At 45.0% G+C, this 14,674-nt stretch overlaps 1 protein-coding gene across 2 annotated transcripts in view; it reads right to left on the bottom strand.

Moving 5' to 3' along the window:
- CDH13 (cadherin 13) overlaps positions 1–14,674 on the bottom strand; it is a 1,023,084-nt gene continuing 1,008,410 nt past the window's right edge. For both annotated transcript variants that reach the window (XM_057711305.1, XM_057711306.1), the window contains exons 12-14: positions 10,945–11,178; positions 8,390–8,608; positions 1–1,500 (exon numbers count right to left, since the gene is read on the bottom strand). In XM_057711305.1, the coding sequence (XP_057567288.1) occupies positions 1,493–1,500; positions 8,390–8,608; positions 10,945–11,178 (461 nt within the window). In that variant the 3' untranslated portion in view covers positions 1–1,492. The remainder of the gene's footprint in view (positions 1,501–8,389; positions 8,609–10,944; positions 11,179–14,674) is intronic.

Raw genomic sequence — 14,674 nt, forward strand, 5'->3', positions numbered from 1 at the left:
AACACCCATTTATTTTAATGCAAAAAAAAAAAAAAATCTCTGCATTCTATATGCTCCAAAAAGATTTACTGTCGAAACAAATACAATATGTGGAACTCTATCTGCATAATTTCACTACAGTAAAGACAACATATGACTTCTAGTTCCTACAGAAGGCAAACTGAAAAGCACAGGTGCAAACAGAGATTGCATAAGAAATCGTGTGTGTGTGCGCGCGTGTGTGCGTGCGTGTGGTTAAAACCTTTAGTTAGCAACTGCATTAAAATATGCTAAGACACTTACCTGACCCTAGGTCGTGGCGAGCTCTAAGAAAAAGCCACAGGCTGTCGCTAGTTTTATCTGCTTGAAAAATTTGGTGTGAGCTTTGATGGTTCAGTTACAGCTTATTGACAAGAAGATAATCTCAGTACAAGCACTAACCTCCGTCTTACTTTACATGCTCACAGAATAAAAATCAATTACTTTCCATATAGAACGAACATCTTTTATTTTCAGGTTTGCAAACGACGGTTGTCGATTCACACAGAAGGGTACTTTTAAAACTACCTGTATTTACTCTATTGTATGCGTGTGTCTATGAAACGAACAGTGTGTAGGCGCATAAATGTATGTCTGTACATGTGGGCAGATATATGTATACACATGGTATCTGATGGCCTCTTCGGACGCATGTATGACCTCCGCGATGACACTGGCTGTTGTACGTACATCGGGGAGGGCGAGATTCTCTATCGTGATCCGGGTCCCCAGGACACCCACCGGGCATGTGGATTCCGGACACTTACAGATGCAGATAGACAGATGCCCGTGCATGTGATGGTAAAATGCCCAGCTCCGCTCCTCACCTCTCTCGCTCAGGATCATCATCGCCTAGGATGGCAGTGAACACTGGCCGTTCTCCTCATTCTAAAGAGAAAGGGCTCTGTCTCTGCTCTCCCCGTCTGCGGACCTGCCTGGCTGGTGGGTCGCTGGAGAAGCGTCAGCTCTGTGGTCTGCCCTAGTGCTGAACTTGATGCTGAGGCCCTGGTGGGGTCAGCTGCTATAGCTCCTACCCCTTCTTTGCGTAACCTCTCAAGGAAGGATGACGTATCAAAACCAAGCTTCTCCTGTAGAGTCTGTCTCTATAAATACCGGGTATATACACATACAGATACTAACTGGATGTGTGGAGTGCTGACTTAGCCACGTGGCAACACATCAGAAAAAGTAGTCATTGTTCCTCCTCCCAGAAGGTCAAGTTCTATGCCGTGAACTTTAAACGCTCAGGGAAAATTCAGAGGAGTCCATTAATTAAAGAGAGAAAGGAAGATGCTGTCAAAATGGTGAAGTACAGACTAAGTGAAAATTGCAAAGAAAACAAAAATCTGGAACACTTGAGGCCTAGTTGTGAAGTTCGAGAGCTGTAAACTGCAATCTTCTGATTTGGATTTTTTTTTCTCTTTTTCCTGTTGCTATGGAAACTTGGTAGACAAGCTTCAGATGTCAGGAGTTCTCACAGACCTGAATAGAAAAGATTCAGAGTCAAGTCAAGGAATATAACAACTTGATTCAAAACATTTTGGCTAAATACTAGATATATAACTGACAAGCTACAATACATGCATTTATAAATATTGCACTACCTTGGGGAAGTTTTTTTTTCCTCTTAAGCATAAAATTTGAAGAGAGAATGAATAGTTCTGCTGGTCTGTGTCTTAAAAAGTTGGACTTCTCTGAAAATGCGGATGCCAGACACCTCATCTCATACCAGCCGTGGCCACTGCCGCTGCTTCACTGAGCCCTGTCTCCTGCGGTTAGCCCAGAGCTTGGCTATTTCACAAACAAGCCTACTTGGTAGCTTAGAACTTGACGATCACCCCAGATGTTTTTGTTTTTGGTCACAGAGAAGAGTAAGATAGTTACTGGTGGTTCTCCAGAGATGCTGTATGAGCTTCCGATGGCTGCGGTAACAAATGATCACAAACTCAGTGGCTTAAAACCACACAAATGTATTCTCTTACACTCTGGAGGTCACAGTTCTTCCGGGGCTAAAGTCAAGGCACGGCAGAGCTGTGGTCCTTTTGGAGGCTATGAGAGGGCAGCCAAGCCCCCCTCCTCCCCCCGCCCCTTCCCCTTCCAGCTTCCAGGCCGCCTGTGTTTGGTCATGGCCCCGGTCTGCATCAAAGTTTACTGAGGTCGCCAGACTGTGCTTATTCTCCAGGTTTTACACCAGGTGAGGGACTTCCACTCTGCCTGATAATAGTATTAATGGAAGTAGCTCAGTACTCTGCCATTTTTTGCTTAATTATTATTATACCTTGAATTTGTACAGGGAAATAATACCACTAAAAACTCGTGCTACAAAGAAATAAAAATGTATAAAAGGTCAACCCACGACGCAAGTATAGTTTATTCTGGAATGAACTGATTGCTGGAATATAAGGGGTTATTCTGTAAAGCTTAGGGCTTTTCATTCTAAATCTGTTAAGGGGTGGGTGACTATGTAAAACTCACCAACCTACTCTGCACCCCATTAATTTTAGTTTAAAGCAGTCACGTACCTGTTTGGGTCTAAAACAGCTGCTCTAAATTCTAGATAAGTCTTCGCAATGTGACTCAAGTAATATATAAGAGGATATTGAGAAGGTTAAGGGCGAAAGCTGTTTTAACAGAAAGGGCCATGGAATTGAACATGCTAATTCAAATGCAAGTTTTCATTATTTTCTACACCTAGGGATCTTTATATTGCTTGACATTTCCGTTGGGGTTAGGAGTCTTCTGAACTCATTTAGTTTCCCTTTTTCCAGTTGAATTTTTCACTGCCTTCGCTACCACCACCTTTAACTCTTTGGTGACCTGAGCTGCAGTAAACTATAGCCTTCAGATTCACCCACATTTGAAGAGAGACTGGAAAAGAACATATTAAATGGCATCACTAACTTCATTTAAAAATATATTCCCGTGTAAGACCAATAACTTAAAATAATCACTTTGGTCACTGAGAAAAATAGGAAAAAAATTTTGGCTGCATAAGATCCACTACATTTGAAGGCCCCCAATCTGTGTCTGTCAATTGAGACTAGCACGTGTCTCCTGTGACTGCTGAGTTGATTACATGAAGGGGTCCCTGATTATGTAATGTTCTCAGCTGTGCATGTGTGTGGCACATACAAGGCCCTGGGAGATGGGAAGTCGACTGTCATTGTCCGTGAACTTGGAGCAACCAGCTCCGTCTGCAGGCGAAGGAAGGCCTGCTCTACCTGGGGCTGGTGCTCCTCCAGGCCCTGCCTCTGCCCGTAATATATTTCACAATGAAAAGGAACAAAATATCGACACCCTCAATGACATGGGCTGTATGATTCCATTTATAGAAAATTCTAGAAAAGGCAAGAAACTAATCAGAGAAGGCAGATCAAAGAGAGTCTGGATTGGGGGGAGGGGATTAATAGCAAAGGGGTACAAGGAAACTGCATCTTGATGGTGGAGTGCCCACACTTTACCAAAATTCATCAAACTGTACCCTTAAAATAGGTGAATTTTATGGAATGCAAAGAATGCCTTAGTAAGAAGCATTAGAATGAAAAGCATTTCCAGTGGCTGTTTTTTGCTTATCTTGGCCACCTCTGTAAACTTCTTCATTGTGATCAAGGTTACAATTCAATGCCCCCTTGTTTCCAACGTAGACACATTTAATTTTGGTACTTGTTCAAAATGGTTCACCCGCTCTGTCCTTTCATATTCTTGCTCTTGCTGATTAATTAGGCCTAAAACAATGTTCGAAAGGGTTTCAGCACAGCATTCTTCCTTGAACCACACAGAGCCCTACAAAAACCCTGGTGGAGATGCCGGCTTGCTTCCTTGGGAGGGTCCTGGGGGAGCATTATGCATCCCTTCAAGGTCATCGGCACGTAATTTAAACAACAAAGCGGGCAGTAAAAATAATTTCATTTACATTTTTCATTACATTCAATGTCATTAGTTTTATTTCCTTTACTTCTAGACGTCAAAGAAGGAAGTGTGGATTTCTCAGTTCAACTCTCAGATGCAGTAAAGCCGCCCACGGAATCGTAATGAGCAGAAATGTTTTTATTGTCTTTTTCCACAAGGGAGGCAGCCTAACCACGCACACGGGCCTCCGTGCTCACTCACCTCGGGACCTTCCTGAGCACCAGGGTCTCGTCTAGAGGGTGGGGTAAGGCCACCAGGGCGATGAAGGGAATAAAGGGAAGAGCCACAGAACCCGGGGTGTTTGGTTAAGCTAGTCTACTCGGATCAGAATATTATTTGAGAGGAGGCGGAAAACCCATTTTCTCCTCCTACGTTGGATGATGTGACCTTACAGTTTTATGAACAAGGCTTTGAAGAAGGCGTTGACACACTTTTTCTGCCAAGAGCCAGATTGTAAATATTTTTGGCTTTTTGGGCCATAGGGTCTCGGTGGCGATCACACTGCTCTTTCTGGGGGGTAGCAGAAAGCAGCCACAGACAGTCTGTAAATAGATGGACCTGCTGTGTTCCAATCAGAACTTGAAAACAGGAAGTGGGCCTTACTTGACCCTTGGGCTGTAGGTTGCCAATCCCTGCTTTAAAGAAACGTCAGATTCTACCAGATCCCCAGATTCACTCAAGGACAATGGCTGGCTGGGGAAGCTATCTTGCCCTTGTACTTTACAATCCAGTTTCAGTGCTTTTAGGACCCAAGCCACCCACCTTGCTCAATGTTTTCGGCCCATTTCTGTGCAACCTCGTGCCATTGTCATGTTAACAGTGGCCCAGGTGGGTCAGCCACTTTGACCTTGCTCTTAGGAGAGAGACTGAGCCACAGGACACCCATGGTTACGTATTCCTGCTAGTTTCTCACATGCCTACATTATTAGTCACATTCTTTTTGTGTTAGGAAGACCATCTTGGGCTGGATCTATAATGAAACAAGAATCATTATATTTGGCAGGTCTCTCTAATGTTCAAATGAATATTATTAAATACTCTGATGCCTTTGATCTAGGGCCAGACTGAGGTTCGTTTTGAAGCCAGACAGGTGGGTGAGGACACCTGTTCTCAACTATTTTTTGGCTGAAACTACATGTATTGTGCTGCAGACATGGGAGGGTCAACCGAGTACCTTTGCAGCTGTGTAGGGAGATTCGGGGCTCCTTTCTGAGGATGACTTTGGCTGACCTCGGGGGCCCTTGCCTGCAGTGGGTAACCACGCGGCTCTCCATGTAGATGAGAACAGAAGGCACATCTGATCCTTCAGACACAGAATGCACGCGTCTGTCTTTTCTCAATGATACTATTTTGAGGACAAGATGAACATGAGTTCTTCAGCAGTCATCAGGCAATTCTGTCTTGGATTAACTGTGATCCAAGAGCTCAGCTGGGAGAGATGCGAAGTGGACCGTCCCTGGGAACCTGCTCATTAGGGATGCCTGTACGGCAGGGGTCTCCAAAGTAGGGGCACAAGAAAATCCCTTGTTGGGAGGAAGCAAACTCTGCCATGGCTATTTATGTTCCTTTTGATCTAAACAGATAGACTTCATCTGACTAATATTCAATGCATGGAGTTGGAGTTGCAGACATGTGTATTATACAAAACACTGTGTAAGGGACTTCCCTGGTGGCCCAGTGGTAAAGAATCCGCCTTCCAATGCAGGGGATGTGGGTTCGATCCCTGGTCGGGGAACTAAGGTCCCACATCCTGCGGAGCCACTAAGCCCGCGCGCCACAACTCTTGAGCTCACGCACCTCAACGAGAAAGCCCCCGTGCCACAAACTACAGAACCCATGTGCTCTGCAGCCCTTCTGCCACAACTAGAGAGAAGCCTGAGCGCTGCAACGAAGAGATCGTGTGCCAGAATGAAAGATCCTGCATGCCTCAACGAAGGTCCTGTGTGCCACAACTGAGACCCGACACAGCCAAAAAAATAAGGAAAATAAATTAAAAAAAAAAACCCCAAACCCAAAAAACATTGTGTAAAAATATACAGACACTGGGTGTGTGTGCTGGAGGCCACTGTCACCTGGGATGTTGGTTCCATGGGAAGGATAGGCCTGGGAATCTGTATTCTAACAATCAGCAGCAGAACGTCTCCATTTAAAGCACTCACTGGCCGTCTGGAGGGGCTGATAAGTGAGCAGGGTCCTGCAGAGCCTGGGTTCATGAAGAGTCAGGCTTTGTTGTGTAATTGTGTTTATAGAGGGTGACGTGTGAGTGGCCACTCAGTTATCTTCTCTATCTGTGTACACACACACACACACACACACACACACACACAGAATTTTTATTTCTGTACAATCACCCAGGAAGTACTGCCCTCTAGTGTATCCAGACTCTGCTATATGTGAATTCCAACAGGTCCCAGAACCCAGGTCCAGTGCTGGGCTCGCTGTCTGTCTAGCGCTAACTTGAGAAGCTGGTGGAAAACAGATTCCAGAGGTTTACTGCCGTAGAGTTAGCTGGTCAGAGCAGGACACTAAATAACCCACGTGCGTCTGCTGATAGGGGAATACACTCGCCGTATTCCTACAGTGGGATGCTCTCTAGTGTTACAGTGAATGCACCAGAGCAGGGGAGGCTGGCTGGTGTGCCACAGGGCGTGTATATGGCTCTTGAGCTAAGAACGGTTTTCACACTTTTAAAGGTGGTAAAACACAGACGGCAGAAACAAAAAAGCCATGGAAAGACTATGTGACAGAGCCCTGATGTGGCCCACAGAGTCCCCTAAATTTGCCACCTGACCCTGGATGGAAAGAGCTTGCCAACCCCTGAACCAGAGTAACACAGATGGAGCTTGGAAATGTAACATGGAGATGAAGAAGAGCGAGCTGCAGGACATCAGGCTTGATACAGTGTGGATCAGGTCAAGTCTGACAGACTGCACGGAGCAGAACTATGTGTGTGGGGTGTGTAATGACAGTGACAGTGTCAGACAGCACCCACACATGCCCCAGCTCATGACAGCTATTGTCTCTGGGGAGAGAGAACAGGAAATGGAACGGGGGAGAGGAACACAGGGGATTTCAGCTTCACCTGTAATATTTTATTTCTTGAAGAAAAAGGAAGGAGGAAGAAAAAAAGAAAGAAAAGAAGGAAAGAAAGGAAGAAAGACAGGAAGGAAAGAAGAATGGAAGGAAGGAGGGAGAAAAGAATATAAGAACGAGAGAGAAATATATATTTCCTCCCTCCCTTCCTCCTTCCTTCCCTCCCTTCCGCCCTTCCTTCCTTCCTTCTGACCCTCCTCCCTCCCCCGCTCCCATCCATCCATCCCTCCATCCCTCCCTCCCTCACTCCCATCCACCCATCCCTCCATCCCTCCCTCCCTCGCTCCCATCCCTCCCTCCCTCCATCCCTCACTCCCATCCCTCCATCCATCCCTCCCTCCCTCCATCCCTCCCTCCCTCACTCCCATCCATCCATCCCTCCCTCCCTCGCTCCCATCCTTCCATCCCTCCATCCCTCCCTCCCTCGCTCCCATCCCTCCATCCCTCCCTCCCTCCTTCACTCCCATCCATCCATCCTTCCAATGAGACACTCCTCACTGTAAGGTCTCCTCTTTAGTTCCACCCCCAGGATGCTGGCTCAGCACAGCTATAAGTGTCTGATGTGGGAATGTGTGATTTCCTGTTGACGCCACTCACCACTGTCACCAGGATACGATAACTTCTGTTCTTTATTTTCTAATCCTCAATTTCTCAACCTCCTAATTCACAACAACACAAATAACCTTCTCAAAATGTAAATATTGAGGCCCCAGAGGCTTTTGAATGGCATTAGCTATATGTGACTAGTTACTAAGGTTAAAATTGGACTAGTATGCCACAAATAGGAAATATTTGATACATGTACCTATTCATTTTATGCTCACATCTATATTACTCAGCATGATAATTCATTTGCTTAAAATAATGCTTCATTATGTCATAGTCATGACTACCAGTCAGTGAAAAAAATGTGTGAATTATGTATGTCTCTCTTCTCCTACGGCCTCAACCTCCCTCCATGCATTCTCATGACTCTTCTTGAAAAGGCAAGGAATCTCCTTTAACTTCGCTAAAGATTATTCCACACAATGCAGAGAGAAACAGGGCCCCGGCAGACCGGTTAACCCATCTGGGCACATCTGTATGAGCTCAAGTTCAGGCGCACCTGCAGGAACGTTCTCACCACCTGCGCTGGACGGCATTGGGTGCCTTTGCACAGGTCCTCAGGTTGGTGGGCATGGGGATGTGAAGGTGCCTTTCAACATTAGTTGGAGCACTTTTACATATAACACTCTCCGTTACACAGACATAAACTAAAAATGAATGTTTCCTCTGGGATACATTTTTGGGGAAGGATATACAGAAAAACAACGGCTTTGGTGAAGTTGTGGTTTTGTACTGCGCGCGCCCTGGAGTCTGGTCAACTTACGAGCTAAGCCGAGGAGGGACAGGAGCAGGACTGCGGCCGTGCTGAAGTGCGGGGCCCCTGCGGCGTTGCAGTCCACTTTGGAATTCTTGCAGGAACACACCTGTACCCTGAGGTCTGTGATGTTCGTCATGGGTGGTTTCCCTGAATCTGTCACCATGATGGGCAGGTGGTAATTTGCTTTGTTCAGATTTTGAAGAAGGCTCAGCAGGGCGTGAGTATCTATGAAGACAAAGGGGGCCTTCATGAGAGAGGGCTGGACCTTTCCAAATAAGAGAGTGGGGTTTCGGCGGCCACACCCACACAAAACAGGCAGTGCATTCTTTCAGCTAGGAGGGTGCTTAAATATAAACCCCTTAACATCAAATAAAAACACAAATTCACTCCTTCAGTTGCAGAAGTCACGTCCTCACGTGTCTGGCAACCACACAGGGCTGGTGGCTACCATGCCAGAAAGCGCCGGATACAACACCCCCAGCATCGGGGAGTTCTATGCCTCAGGGCGATTAAATCAGTTTCAAGAGGACCCACTTTCGTGAAGATGACCAAGTACCAGGAACTGCTCCCTGCAAATTTATTGCACTGATAAAGCCATCTTCACAAAGATTACATTCAACCTCTAGAAGAAGTAATGTAAAAATCCACTCTTGAATCATCACAATGTACATCTTAAATGTACACAATTTTTATTTGTCAATTATAGATCAATCAAGATGGGGAAAAAAGGAAATTGTCAGTTCAGATCCTTTTTATATAGGAATCCAAATTCAAATAGCCAAAATACATTTTTGGAATGACAATAACAAAATCCACTCACTCCTAAGGTGGGCAGGCCCGCCGGGTGTTGCCATGGGGGTGGGTTCCACAGTCCAGCCTGTATCAGGCCTCGGCTCACACGCCTAGATGTGGGCAGGAACCCACAGCACAACGCACAGCTTGGAGACTGGGTCTTTAAGCCCGGGGTTGGTGGGAACACCCGGGCCGCTGGGCAGCACTCAGAAGTGGCCACCCCACCTGGCCACTGTTTTTGGCCTTGGTCTATTTTCAGTCACTCAGATGACTAGGGTTTTTTTTTTTTAAACTGTCCCTTTCTGAGTGTAAACAATGCTAAGTATTCGGAAAAAAATTCTGGGACAAGAAAAGGCATTTTGAAGGCATTTTAACTAAAAAACCAGGAGGGAAAAGAGAGTGTGATGACCTGAAAACAAAAACGGATGAGGTATTATCCTAACCAGAAGGTGACAGCAGCAGAAGTAAGCACCGTGGATGATGACCCTGGTGAAACGGCAGGTTAACACGAGGAACGTTCCCTGATCTCCCACAAGTAGAGGAGAAACTCTTAAATGAGAAAGTTCCAGCTGGGAAGAACTGGTGATGATTATTCAAATCGGCCACTAAAACTAGCAAATAAAACACTAACCCCTCAAACAAGAGAAGGGCCGTTTTAATTAAAAAATAATCAGTGTAACAGAATTCATTCTTTAAAAAGCAATAAAATAGACAAACAGGCAAAAAGAATCAATAACAAGAGAAAGGCACTAATAAAATGAGATGTGAGATAAGGCCATAATAACACGTATGAGATTTTTTTAATAGAAAATTTTATGTCCAGTTGTATAATACATTTTCAAAACTTAATGAAATGGGTAATTCACCATCCCTCTCAAAAACTCTGCCTCTGAAGTAGGAAGGGGGAGCCCAGCCCTGACTGGGTCAATCTCAGGATAAATTCACTATTGATGGCAAAAGTGTCTATAACGTGTGAGTTCTGGTTTTGGGCTTCATTGCGAGGCAAGGTGATCTTAGCAGCGGGTTCACATTTGCCATGGGGAGGGATGTGGGGAGGTGTTGTGACACAGGGATACTTGATAATTCGGTCTTAATAAGGCAGATGATAAATGTTGGGCCAAGTTTTAAATTCCACCTGTCCACACACAGGGACTGGTAGAAAGGGACATTGCTTGCAAGTTTCATAAATGAGGGACAGGACAGAAGCGAGAAGGTATCAAAGTTGAAAGTCAAAGTCAAGGTCATTTTACAAGGTCAATTCTGAGATCTGCAGCATAAAATGGAAGATGGAGGATTAGTGGTTAAGACTTTCTGAAGATTCTTGTACTGGTGTGTCTCTTAAGAAAGTAAGCATAGCACAGAACATCTCTGCAAAGTGCTGGTGAAAATTAAGGTCAACACAGGGATCCGAGAGAGGAGAGGCAGCTGAGCCAAGACGCCTGGCTTTTGAAGGCTGAAGACTTGGTGGGTGAAGTGTAAAGAATGGGGTGTAGAGTACACAGGTACATCATAGAAAAGATAAGAGAGGAAGCGAAAGAGAAAACTTTCATGTTTGCATTTCTAAGGAACTGATATTCAATATGTTTACAAATTGTATACAGGTGCTGGTAGGAAAACTGTCAGTGTTTGTAATGTGTGAATAACTTGAAACAAACCACGTGAGGATACACGAGCGCATGGGGAGGAGGAACAGGTTGGGAACAGAAACCATGCCAGGGAAACTAGGCTTCGAAGCCGAAGAAAAACTACAGAATGTTAGGCGGACTTACTGTTGATCTTGGAGATCTTCCAGACTTTATCAGGAACGGTTTGTTTATGGATTTCAAATTTGAAAGGATCTGTATTTGGGTGAAGATCCTTATCTGACGCTCCCAGAATGACTACGCTGAGGTTTTTGGCGTCATCACAGACCTCTGCTACCGTGGGGTAAATGAAGGGCGCGTTGTCGTTCACGTCTTCCAGAGTTATCAGCAAAGTCCCAGTGCCAGTAGCAGGAGGGTTGCCTACAGGGAAAGGGGGGAGATGTTAGCACACAACTGGTACCACGCAGCAATCACTGTCCACAGTACCTGTTCCCAACGTGTCAGACGCCTTTGCTACTGTCACCAGGTTTCAAACAGGATGAACAGGGATGGCTTCCGTCTTTGTATAAAGTTTAGTGGTTTAAAAAGCCTTTTAGTATGATCTCTAAGTCCATCCATGTTGCGGCAAATGGCATTATTTCATTCTTTTATATGGCTGGGTAGCATTCCATTGTACATATGCACCACATCTTCTTTATCCATTCACCTGTTGATGGACAGTTAGGTTGCTTCCATGTCTTGGCTATTGTAAATAGTGCTGCTATGAACATTGGGGTGCATGCGTCTTTTCGAATTACAGTTTTCTCCAGATATATGCCCAGGAGTGGGATTGCACTTAGATTATCATACTAAGAGAAGTAAGCCAAAGACGGACAAATATCATATGCTATTGCTTATGTGTGGGATCTAAAAATAAGCCTTTTTATCATATGTAAGACTTTTGATTGAAGCTCTCCAGGCTTCACCCTTAGAGTGCCAAGCGTTAGACACACGTCATACCAGCACATTCAAAGTCAGTCAAAGAATGGAGATGACACGTAGGACGTAGCCTGGCTTACCGAATTAAAACTTTTATCTAAATAGCAAGCATTTGCACGTTGGCCGTGTAGGGAGGCTGGAGATTCTGTGAGAGACAACCATGTTCCGTACGGGATAGCTCTGCACTGACTGGGAAGTTGACGAAGGGAGGAAGACCTAAACCAGTGTTTCCTTTTGTGGGTGACAAAGGGTCTGGGATGGCTGGTGGTGCCCCTGGGAGCTGGCATGGCTGGTCCGGAGCACCGGACAGGTTTAGAAAGGCCGGTTATTGTGGTTACCAAAGGGAAAAGGGTGGGGAGGGAGAAATTAGGAGTACGTACGCGGTTAATAGATACACACTGCTATATATAAAATAGACAACCAACAAGGACCTACTGTACAGCACAGGGAGCTCTGCTCAGTATCTTGTAATAATACCTACAATGAAAAAGAATCTAAAAAAGAATATATGTATTTATATACCCATCTATCTCAATATCTTGTACTAGACTCAATATCTTGTAATATAATCAATACACTCAATATCTTATAATAACCTCTAATGGAAAAGCATCTAAAAAAGAATACATATGTATATATATAATTGAATCCCTTTGCTGTACACCTGAAACAAACACAACATTGTAAATCAGCTATATTTCAATAAAGATAAAAAAATCTTCAATAAAGATAAACAATGTTCTAAACAAAAAAAATTAGAAAATAAAAATGCAATAATTCTCTGCTTAAAAAAAAAAAAAGAAAGTTTAGTTAGGAGAAATGACATCAAACTGGCTACTGGGGCAGTTGAAGTAACCATAATATAATCTCTGGGCCTTATTTATTTATTTATTTTATTAAGCTCTTTATTGGAACATAATTGCTTTACACTCTTGTACCAGCTTTTGAGGTACACCAAAGTGAATCAGCTGTATTTATATATATATCCCCATATCCCCTCCCTCCCGCCCTCCCTGTCCTGGCCCTCTAAGGCATCACGCATCATCGAGTTGATCTCCCTTTGTTATACAGCAACTTCCCCCTAGCTATTTATTTTACAGTTGGTGGTGTATATATGTCTATGCTACTCTCTCATTTTGTCCCAGCTTCCCCTTCGCCCCCCGCCCCCACAACCTCCTGTCCTCCAGTCCATTCTCTGCATCTGCATCCTTATTCTTGTCTGGGCCTTATTTTTAAAGTCTTGTTTTTTTAATATTTCAGCTATTTCTTGAAATGTTTTTCATTTTAGGGAATGTTATTTTAAGAAGTCCTCATAATCACCTATGCAATAATGTCTTTCACGTAAAGAAAAGGCTGTTTAATCTTAATGGGACTCAGTGTGGCTTTATTTAACTTCCTCCACATTCATTTTAATCATCTATGCATTAGAGGTTTGCTCTTGGGACAAATCATTCATTAATTGTTTCTAATTTTCTGTGAGAAAAGTTAGAGCCAAATTTGCAGGCCACAAATAGCAAGCTTACAGGTTTGCCTTGTTGCAAAAAGATTTGCATCTCTGGAATTAAGTACTCTAATCCTGCACACTAGGACTAAGTTAATGTCTGGCTGCCTTTTTCCCCACCCATCCCCAATTGCACTAACCAGATTTCCAAGCTTAACTTTATTTTATCTGGTACTATGTTTATTTTTTGAAATGCACAGTAAGTTTAAAGTCAAGTTTTGAACCACATGGGGGTCATACAGGGAGTGAATGTCTGAACTCAGAGTAGAGGTGTCAAGGGCAAGGCAAGGGAGAGTCTGACAGAGTCTGTGGGTAAAGGAACAATGAGCCCTTTGTAGATCTGGGAGGTTTGTTACTTACATAGACATTAGAAAGATGAGTAGGCAAAGGTGGCTCTTGCGCAGGTGACGCCAAGACGAAAGGGGCACGTGACCGCAGCACGAACGAAGGGGCTCCCTGTTGTTGGGGAGCCAATTTCAAGCTGCTTTTCAGTAGTTTTAAAGCTGCAGATGCAGCAGAAGACGTGGGCAGGAAGCCTGGTCCCTCACCAGACCTGGGAAGGTGATGAGAGATGGTCTGTGCCAGCCGCCCTCCCAGGGAACACTGGGCGTTGAGTTGGGGAGTGGGCTGTCTCCGCACCTCGCAGCCTCCTGCACCCTCGGTTCTGGGAGGCTCCCGAGAGTTCCGCCAGCACCGTCAACAGACGCCACCAGGGGGCCGTCCACACTGCAGGGCATACGGAGTGACGGCCAGGGGATGAGGCTGGGGATGGGTGTCTGGTCAGGCGAGGAGCCTTGACTCTCATGACTAGTTGCTGGTACTGATGTTCCGGACTCATGAGGCCACTGGAGTTTTCCCGAGAGGCAGTGGGGCAATCTGATCTGACTTGTTTGTAGAAACACACAGTGATACTGACAGGAAGTGTCTGGCATTGGAGGCAGGGAGACCAGCAATAGATGGAGTTACAATGGGCAGTTTGAACAGCAAATAAATGTCTCGGCTTGGTGCTGAGGCACCCGGATGTGGCTGCCAGGAGAAAAGCAGAAGGTAGTGGAGAGCAGAAAGACGACAGACTCAGCTCTGGCTGTGTGAAGAGCCCCTCACATTCAGTGCACTCCCATGCAAGCGCTCAGAGCTTGGGAGATGTGCCAGGGCTGACTAAGCGATTACGGAGTTGTTGGCGTAGATGCTTTCGAAACTTTTCTAGCAAATTAGGTTACCCAAGGTGAAAGTGTAGAATGACAGAGGGGTGGGCACCTGGGAAACCCCAAAGAGCAGATTAAAACTTTAAAAAGCAGGCGATAGTTTCCAGAAGACACAGGTGAGATGAATTGGAGGAGGGGCGATGAATTGGGAGGAGGGGGGGATTTACCAAGAATTGAATGTGCTGTGACACAAAAGGATACGGAGTAAAGTGAAGCAATGGGGTTTTGCAAG

Source organism: Hippopotamus amphibius, chromosome 16 (assembly GCF_030028045.1).
Source record: "Hippopotamus amphibius kiboko isolate mHipAmp2 chromosome 16, mHipAmp2.hap2, whole genome shotgun sequence".
NCBI classification, from domain to species: domain Eukaryota; kingdom Metazoa; phylum Chordata; class Mammalia; order Artiodactyla; family Hippopotamidae; genus Hippopotamus; species Hippopotamus amphibius.